At 42.4% G+C, this 10,440-nt stretch overlaps 1 protein-coding gene across 1 annotated transcript; it reads left to right on the plus strand.

The window, feature by feature from the left end:
* The first annotated feature begins 7,393 nt into the window (after positions 1 to 7,393).
* Positions 7,394 to 8,272, plus strand: LOC133401784 (transmembrane protein 158). The gene is given in 2 exon segments (XM_061675167.1): positions 7,394 to 7,435; positions 7,437 to 8,272. Coding segments are annotated over 2 exon segments (672 nt in total). The 3' UTR covers positions 8,067 to 8,272.
* Positions 8,273 to 10,440: the final 2,168 nt, after the last annotated feature.

The following is a 10,440-nucleotide window of genomic DNA, read 5'->3' on the forward strand; positions in this document are numbered from 1 at the left end:
CTGCTGGCTGAGCGAGCACCTCCACTCGCACTGCTCCTCATCACAGAGGGAAGCCAGTGAGGAAGAAGGCAATCTTTGATCTAAAATGCAGACAGAAGTAGCGAAGGATTCAACCAGTCTGAGCCGACGCGAGGGAAAGCAAAATGTGACACTGGTAGCCTGTACAAAGCTCTGCCAGGAAACCGATAAGAGGCCTGCTGATCAATAAATCTGATTCTTTCTTCCTCATTTTATCAGTATCTGGTTGACGACTGGACCCGCTATCGGAAATTAGGCTTGTCATTTGTTGAAACGAGCAACATCCTGAAAAGAAATACTGGTACTGGACTAATTTGTATCGTATCTTGAGATGTATTCAGAACTCAAGGAAAAGCACATTAGATAAACCTTAATGGATGAAGAGGCAATAAAAACAGAGTCATTAGCATTGGAACCACGCTAAAAACAGTAAGAAGACAAACAAAATGCCCATGGCCTTTACAAAAAAAAAACCTCCTAAACCATTGAGGGTTTTGCTTTTGGGTTCCCAACCGAATTTTACAAGTCGACTGGATCAATTTCCAGCAAGCAAAGGAGGACCACATTGTAACAATTTTTTGACTAATGTTCTTTAACATTGCGAGAACATTTTAAATGACACCCTCATGGAGACAATTTTCACACATAATAATTTTGCCTAATGCATTAGCCTATCTCCTCTGTCACACATTTAGTATCCAAGCAACTGCCTCCAACCCTGACTGGCAACAACACCTACACAAACAAATCACATCCAGGACCTGCATATTCATGTATCTATTTTGGCTACAAAATATGACAAACATCGCTCGAAACGATATCGTACACTGCAAACTGTATTCATATCTCTTTAGTGTGTTGTGACCTGTGAATGCGGATACACAGGTTAATCGTACCTACTGCCCTCTCGCTGATGGAAGAGAATTTAATTGTTCTGCATGTCGCTGTAAATCGCTGACGTAGATAGATAGATAGATAGATAAAAATACAACTTTCATACAAGTTTTGGTCTAATTAAGTGAAAATATTTGTAACTTTCGTTCAATAACCATTGGTGAATAATCTCACTGCCTTGTGTTTTAAACCATACAAAAGTTTTAAAATGCATGAGAAAAATGATGAAAATGAAATGTAGAGGCAGGTGGAGGCTTGTGTTGGCAATTCTGATGCTGCAAATCTGTAGAGCAACAACTCACGAAAACAAAAAACAAAAAACAGGCATGGAATTACTTCTGAGAAAAGTCTCATCCTCTTTCAACAGTCCATCCTTGGCTCAGTGTTCCACTTATTTTCATTTTTCTCTAATGAGCAGCCCAAAATAGTTTTGCATAATTCCACAATTCTTTCTATCCGATTTGAATTGCTATGTTGCCGTTGAGCCTCCGCAGATTGTTGGTTGTTTTTCAAACAAATCTCTTTTGAAAGGAACCAATCATCCCGCCCTACCCACACCCACCATGACAAAAACTGGTAATCACCCTGGCGGTTCTCTCTGCCTGTTTCTGGGGACGATTGCGTTTCACGAGCAGAGAAGCACAAGACAAATGACCACACAGAGCTGCTGGAGCAGCAGTGCGTTATGTGGAAAACCGATCATTGAATGCATTTGGGGGGCGGGCTCGCCTTTACCTGTCCAAGGTGACCTTCCTCGGACAACTGTGCACTCCCCGATCAATGAGAAGTGGGTTGGCGATGTTTGTCGGACCAGAGAGAAGCAATCTCAAACCATCTGAGCTCCCCGAGAACAGCAAGGAGCAGCCCGACGGGGCTCTGCATGCCCTTGACTGTCGTTCCCAAAGCCTGATAAGTGTGATGTTATTTGCTGGGAGTATTTTACATTGACAGCGCCGTGTGTCCTTCGCTTATCTGTTCACATGCAGCACAGAAGCATGGCTGAATTCATGATTTGTGGGAGTGTCAGATGTGTGGTTGGAAGAAGATCTTAAAGCATCAACACTATCAATCACTTTGATCTCGCTTGTCTTTGCCACAGGAGACAGTTCAAGTAGCTTTCCAATGACTAGTTATGTCTTCTCATTGCAGACAACCGACTGTAAGCAGAGAGAGCTTATTCAAATACAAATAGATTGATTTATAAATGCTCAATTATCAGGAATTGATGGGAAAAATATTGTAGAGAGATTTTTGTAGCTGCCAATCTGTCTCATTCAGATGTTCAGTGGGCGTCTTCTGGGTCGCGACCACCCATCACTCATCGTGAGTCAGATCGCTATCCGTGAAGTGTGCCCCGTGGCAAAACCCTCTTGCAGACTGTTTGACAAAAAAGTCATTCCATCAGTATACTCAAGTATTTTCATCACTAATGGTACCTATGGAGTCTAAGCTACGTCTAAAGTTAACGCCCAGGTGTTGCATCTATACAGCAAGATCCGGACTCTGGTACAGGATCTCCATTACTCCCCATGCTTAAACCAAGTGTCTGTTGACTTGATATGTGCATAGCCACCCGAGGACTGAATATTGCTGTCAAAAGAGTAAAACAGTAATTGAATTGTTTCAATTTCGGTCTTTAACCAGAACAAACGAAGCCCAAGGCACACCTATTTCTGATTTTATCAACTTCAACAACAAGGACTACAAATATCAGGGGATATATGGCAATGTACGTAGTACATGGTTACTGTTGGTAATTGTAATTTTTTTTTCACTTGAATAGCGCTTTTCTACCTTTAAGGTACTCAAAGCACTTTAACACTGTCTCCTCATTCACCTACTGATGATACAGCATCAGGAGGAACTGGGGGTTCAGTATTTTGCTCAAGGAGACTAGGACAGGGTCCCACTTTAGAGTTGGGAGACCATGACTCCACTACCTGAGTCATGCCAGAATCAGAATTTGTCATTGGTTGCAGAACGAGATCAAAAGCTCAACCTTAAAATGCAAGCACATAGAAACAAGACACAATAAACAATGACAATGAACATCGGTCTACGTGAATAAAGTGTGAGTGCAAGTGCAGAAATTATTATTTACATTCAATATGGTAATAGCTTTGGGACAAAAGCTGTTTTTCAGTCTGTTTCTTTTGGTCTAGACGCACCTGTAGCAACGTCCGGAGGGAGGCAGGATGAACAGATAATGGCCCGGTGTGGGCTGTCCTGAACAACGTTATTAGCTCTGCTTAAGCAGCAGGAAGTTTAGAAGAGGCCGACGGAGTGCAGAGGTTGTACGATAATCCTCTGTAGCCTCTTCTTGTCTGCCTCGGTGCAGCTAGCGTCCTACACTGAGATACGGAATGTCACGAGGCTTTCGATGCAGGATTTGTCGAAGGTCTACAGCAGCTTGACCTCCAGGTTGTTTCTCTTGAGCGCTCTCAGGAAGTGGATCCTCTGCTGTCGTGTTTGAGGACCAGGAGAGGTTTTCCAAGATGAGTGCCCAGATATTGCCGCCTGTGTTTATACCTTTCCCAGGGTTAGAGGTACAGATATGCTCTCAAACTGTAAAAATGAAGTGTGGAGTGTACAAAGGCAAAACCTTTGAGAGCGTATCACACCAGGGAAAGGTCATACACCCCATCGCTCAAAGTTTTTTGTCAATGACATGTTGAATTTAATCATTTATTCATGTGAGCAATGTAAATCAACCAGTGTATTCAGCTGTGACATTTTAGGGAGCTTTACATATAGATTACGCTATAAATAGAATTTTAGTCACACATACATTTGTAATCTGAATTTGTGTTGAACTTTATGTGTGAGGGTTTCCTTTTCATTCTTGAGTTGGCTGTGTTCTTATTTAGATCCATCCATCTGTTTTCTATTGCTCTTGCCCTCATGAGGGTTGCGGGTGAGTTGGAGCCCATCCCAGCTGAGTTTCGGCGAGAGGCGAGTTAGACCCTGGACTTGGCAAATCGCAGGGCACATAGACAAGCAAACCACTCACACGTTCATTCACGTTCACACTGTACGGACAATATAGTCTTCGATTAACCCAACATGTAGGTTTTGGGACTGTGGGAGGAAGCCGGAAAAAATGCCAGGAGAACATAGAGACAGGATTCTGAAACAGAACCCAGAACCCAGAACCTTTAGCAGACGTGCTGGCCACTAGCACACCGTCTGCCCTTTCCTCTTTTCATATAGTCAACATTGTATGAATAAATATTATTTTCGATTTAGTACATTTAGCACTGCTTTCTACTACTACTACTTTGTACCACAGTACTGTCTTGAATCTGATCCTAAGCGGCGACTGTGAAATTTTAGGACTGTCTTCCTCCACTGAACATACTGCATTGTTCCTCATCAGTGGGCTCCACTGTTCACGCACCTCCAGGGAGAGCACCATTTGGTTGCCGTGGTGATGTGTCTCGGCAGTGATTGGTGGTATGACAGGCCCGCAGGAGACAAATCAGGGTTTCGCCCAACTCCGATGTAAGAGCGGAGCTGAACATTGCGGTTATGAGGATGCACGGAGCTACTTCTTGGCTTCTAATTAAGTCAGAGTCTGCGTTTCAGACTAATGGTGTCTGATCCAGCACAGAGCCGCTGTTGGCCTGCCTCGTGCCACAAATGCTTCCCCATCGCGGCTTCCTGTGGAAACAGCCGCACTTTGAGTCGATGAATCTTTTATGCATTCTCCTTTGGCACAAGAGACTTAATCTTAGTCCCATTTGTATTTTTGTCACCAAACCAATTTACATTTTTATAGCATAATTAATGAATAAGAAATCCATTTACATTTTTGCTCCGTTCACAATGGCAAATCTGAGATGGAGGCACCCGTCCGTGTTCAGAAAGAGTGAAATGTCTGAGAGCGCAGAACCGAAACTAAACAAGCGCACAATTGTCTGAAGCGAAAAGGTTGAGTGGAATATTCTGTCACAATTAAAACAGAACAGGAGGACGAGTGCGTTCATGTGCAAATAGGGGCCAAAGCATTTTTCACTTCAGCTGACCATCACATCAAATACACAAAGCCAGGCCCGCCACAGCAAATTATGCCTTTTAAACAACACAGAGTTCTTTCAAGTGACGTTTGTTGGCTTCATCAACCACAACGAGAACAGCGCATAAGAGAATAATCAGTCTCATTGTTATTCCTGCTCGACAATCCAGTTCTGCCAATAGTTAATTGTCTTTTCTGACACGTTTTACATAATTAGGAATATAATGATGCCATTATTATTTAGCAAACCCCCTCGTCTCTTTCCACTGAGGTAACGAGTAAGTGCAATTAGTTTATTGTTAAACAGACTTGTTTTCTCTCTTTTGAGAAGTCTAACGTTACTGAACAACCAACTGGTTGGTTTTTAAAACAAAAACAGTCTTTCACTGCGACTACACTAAAATTGCAATATAGTGCAAACCACATCTGGTGTTTTGTGCAACAAAAAGGCAATATAGTACATTATATTGCCAGCTTTGGCATAATACATAGCACAACTACAACAGGTACACTTGCACAATCTAATGAGATCCACTACAAGATGGCCGTATGGAAGAAAAATGTAATAAAATCCTCCTTTACCGAGATAACAATGCTCCGTTTGGATTGACACAGTTAGCGAGGAATTCATTTAGTTATTGTGTTTTTAGAGTGCTGTGATGTAAAAACATTGTTTCATATTGAAAGCAATTACTGATATTTTGCCCTTTTCATGTAACTAAATGACTGACCAGCCATATAGACGAGGGGTGTCAAACTTGTTTCCATCACAAGCCACATGGTAGGGTTGCTTTCAGAGGGCACATTCTGTTAATGCCAAAGGTCACAATACTTTCTTTTTAAGGTCACGTTTCAGATCTCATTTGGTACAGTAAGGGGGTATAAAAAAAAAACATGTTGAGATTTGGTGTCAACAGGAAGAGATTTGATGACATTTAAAGTGAAACGTGAAAATATTTTCTTTTAAGGAAAGTGCAAATTCAATAGTCTATCATACATATAGGAAATGGAAGACGCAAGCAAGTGGACCAGGGACAGTTTGAACAGTGTCAATAATCATCCAATAAAAACATGAATAGCATGCAGTCCGCTCACCAGAAGCTGAGCTGCACTGTGTTTTGTTTGTGTTTTTCACTTTATACATAGTATAATGTGTCTCATTAGACTGTGTCTAATATTGAGGCTTGTAAGTGTACATTACCGTTCCAATTAGGATGTACTGCATATAGCACTTGCATGAATTCAATGACTGAAAGTTTGCTTCGCTGTATGCATTTGCGGGATGAATAAATCCTGGATTTCATTTTCAGCAAACATGTTGAACTGTGACTTCGGTACGACAAGATCAAACACCACCTCAAAGTCATGAGATTCTTAATTCCAGAGTGGATCTGTTGTAAATATCTCGACTTTTAATGAATTGTCAAATTTGTCACAAACCTGAAGTAGTAGTAGCAGAAGTACAGATACATCCATAAGTACAAAGTAAAAGTGTTCTTTTTTTGTTTTTCTTGCTTTGTCCTGTCACTATACTAAAAGACCTCAGCACACAAAGTAGGTTCCCTCATTTATTAGTGCTCATACGGAGAAAATGGAAGACGAAGAAGAAACATGTTGCATGCTGTTGTTTTTTTAGGCCAACAGCTGCAGGAGCTGGCTAACGTTGCCTCGACTTTGTTGCTATCAAAACAATGTGTTTTCATAGCCAACTGCTAATGTTGTGAACCCAGTGACCAAAAATGCTAAATTAGCTAATGCTAACAACTGAAAAAAAAACAAAAACATTCAGATTAGATGGGGGAAAAAAAATGACATGCAAGAAGATTGTGTTTTTGTTTTGTTTAGTTTTTTGTTTTGTTTTTTTTTAGGCACAACGTATTCGCCACTAATCATTCTTGGAATCAAAAACATCAAACAATTCTCTTAAATGAGCCCATGGGTGGGGAATATCTTGCTTCTCTGAATCATCACGTTGCTGTTGTTCCCGCTTTCTTTGCGCCCTTATAAGTCAACAACAAAGGAAAGTGTAGAGCGTGCAGATGTCCGTTTTCGAATTTAGGGAGCAAAATAAAAGATAGTAAAACAAATAATAATAATAATAACCAAGGATCTGTACTTCGTTACTCCCCTTCACTGTTCATTCAACATGCGAAGAAAGTTCAGCGGGAGACAACAGGTCCCAGCGATTCGATTTCAGGAAACGTCTGTGTGCAGCATCGTCGCTTTTGGTGAATGGCGGAGTGAGCGAGGGGAGCCCACGTCGGGTGCCACAGGCGCGCAGGACACAGTTGGACGAGGAGACTCGCCAAAGGGAGGGAGGAGGCTGCGCGCATGTGACAGCCATTGGACGCTTCCATTCGCCGCACCAGTCGGCCAGAGGATACGATCTGTCCATCTGGTTCCAAAGGAAAATCGCCAGCGGTTCGCCCCACGCACCATGCGAGCTGGAGAGACGCGCCCCGGGCCATGCTGAACAAGTGTCCGACCCTGCTGCTGGCTCTGACCGCAGGTGGCCGGACTCGTCCGGCGATGCCGAGGCTGGAGCGACGAGGACGTGCTGCTTCCGCCCGTCAACTCCTCCGACGGGTTCCTGGCCGACCTGGGGGTGGACGTGCGTCTGTCCAGGAGGTCCGCGGGAGGGGACGCGCCGTCCCCGTGCAACGTGAGCGTCCAGAGAGCGCTGCCCGCCTCGTTGGTGGCCCGCTGGGACAGCAGCTCCGGCTTCCAGTGCGACGTGCTCATCTACAGCACCAACAACCACGGACGGGCGTTTTTCTCCGCCTCCTTCAACCGGGCCATCTCGCCCGTGGTCATCGAGCATCTGGGGACCACCGGGGGTCAGCAGGAGTTGAGGCTATGCGTGGGCTGCGGGCTGTCCCGCTACAGGAGGCTCGGCCCCGGCAGGGCGAGGGGCCAGCACGGCGGCGATCGGGTCACCTTCTGCTGCGTGGATTTCAGCCTCGACGAGCTGAAGGGTGACAAAAGTTGGAGGCTGAACAGAAAGCCCATCGAGTCCACACTCGTGGCGTGTTTCATGACTCTGGTCATCATCGTGTGGAGCGTTGCTGCTCTCATATGGCCGGTTCCCATCATTGCAGGCTTCCTGCCCAATGGGATGGAGCAGAGAAGACCCAGGTGACTGACCTGATCGATGACGAGCCCGTGCTGCCTATACCTAATATTAATTGTAGCCATTATACTCCTTTGCCACAATGAATGGGCGACAGTTTATTACAATTCGGGTCATTTGGAACCCCAATTAACCTCCTCAGAGGATCAAGGTATGATTGAATGAATGGATGAATGGATGGATGGATGGATGGATGGATGGATGGATGGGTGAGTTCTACTGGGACCAATACGGATGTGTTTTTTGGATACTTGTCGGTCTAAGTAGCTTAAACCAAGTCAACGTAAAGTGTGCACACTTTTCTCTTCAAACCGTCTTTGTAGTTTTGAACCTTTCTAGAATGTTTGCCTTATTCCCCGTGTAGAACTTTTGCACTGCACATGTCCTGAAAGCATATATAATCGACATATTATCAATGTATGCCTTTTCTGACAAAGGAGTCAGTGTTTATATTGCTAGATTTATGATATTGAGCTTAATGTGCTTTATTTGTATTTGTCACACTATAAACAATATACATGACAATAAAATATTATATGATACATATATTTTTAGCTAGATGTTGTTTATTCTGTAAGATGAACAAAGATGTATGTGTTCTGATTGCACCTGCACACAACTTGAGATGCAAATGCCTCAAGTTCAATGTGTTTGCAAACGTGGGAATTCTCAAAATGTTGAAACCTTAACCAATGACAAAAAAAAAAAATCGGTCTGTCCCGCCTTTGACAGGAATGAAAAACTGTTTCTGTAATATGAGAGGCAGCATGATGCCGAGGATTGGGAATTGATGAGAATTTAGCGATTCCTATTCAGTTATCGATACTGCTTATCGAGCCGATTCCTTATTGATTCTCTTTTCAATACTCACTGGGTGAGGGAATGAAATAATACAAATGATATATGAAATCGGTAATGTCAATATCCTTTTATCTGATAAAACAAAGGATGTTCCTGCAATTAAATGGATAAAAGATGAATAAAAACACAATAAAACACAACTAACCAGCGGTAAAATACGATACATAGTATTTAGTATCAAACCAATTTTTAAGGAATGTAGGCTACACAGTTTTTGTGTACATTGCAATGTAATATATACGTTGCCGTTTACATCCATGCACTTTTAGTATTTGCAGATAATGTAGCGTTGCTGCAGTTACATTAACCTGAATTCATTGGCCATGCAATGCTAGTGTAGCGGGTTTAAAGTCACTCTTGCCCCCCCCTCCCAATAAAAAAACAACAACAACCTCATAAACTCATTCTATTTTGGAGCACGTGTGACAGTGGTCGTCCGGTTACAATGTTACAATAAATGTGTTATGTATCCAAAATATTTTACTTTTTTTTTTTTTTAACAGATTATCATTGTACCATTTTCCGTCTGAAAATAAAGCCACATGGCGCACCATTTCCTCTCTGAGCTCCTTCAGGTCCGCCTTGAGGGTTTCTGTGGTCAACGTAATTGAAATCCGCAAAAAACAAACAAACAAGCAAAAATGTATGCTTCGAAATAAAGCACTCAATGCAGAAACATGTCAAACATTCTATTCATATGCATTGTGTCCAGCCCTCCCTGCAGGAGACTCCCACCTTAAAAGCGACTTTATCAGCCAGACATATCTTCAGAAAAGGCACCCACCCCCTGCTGTGTTGTTTGACCGAGCGTCTTCGGTTTACGGGACGTTTTGAGGTTACGACACGCAATGAACTAAGGTCGCTTACCCAGTGGCGTCAAAATACACCATCATGCGCATGCTCGGTTACCATTGTTCTTCCTGTGTTTCATTGGACTGGATTGGCCCAGGACCGTTTTTCCTACTAATATTTACCATAATTAGAATTTTGCTGGTTAACGATGAGTTCCAACTTCTAAACTGAGGACCCCTGTGAGCACAAACTCTAATTTAAGGACAGGAAAACACATCATAGAAATGATTAACAAAATGTGTATTTAATATCAGCTTAGTACTAGTACTAGTAGTAATTAGTGATGTGTTGTATTAAAATCTAGTTAAGTACAGTAATGAAATATTTGTATTTTGTTACTGTACTTACAGTAGATTTTCCTGGAATCTGCACATTCCGGTACTTTACTACATTACCTTTTCTGACAACATTTTACTTTTACTCCCTATATCTGTACATACGTTCTCCTCCTTTATTTGTCAAAATAAGCTCGCTAGAGTTTTCAATGTATGGATAATGTCGATGGCATGACGTAAAAATAGAGAGCGGTGAAGTCAATTGTAGTTGAGATCTTGATTGATTGAGTGATTGACATTTAGCATTTTTTTGTTGTTGTTGCTTGGTTCACAACGTTCGCAAAGCTATGGGAACCCATTGTTTTGAAAGCATGTACAATAATTATTTCTTTCTC

Source organism: Phycodurus eques, chromosome 4, assembly GCF_024500275.1.
Source record: "Phycodurus eques isolate BA_2022a chromosome 4, UOR_Pequ_1.1, whole genome shotgun sequence".
Lineage (NCBI taxonomy): Eukaryota > Metazoa > Chordata > Actinopteri > Syngnathiformes > Syngnathidae > Phycodurus > Phycodurus eques.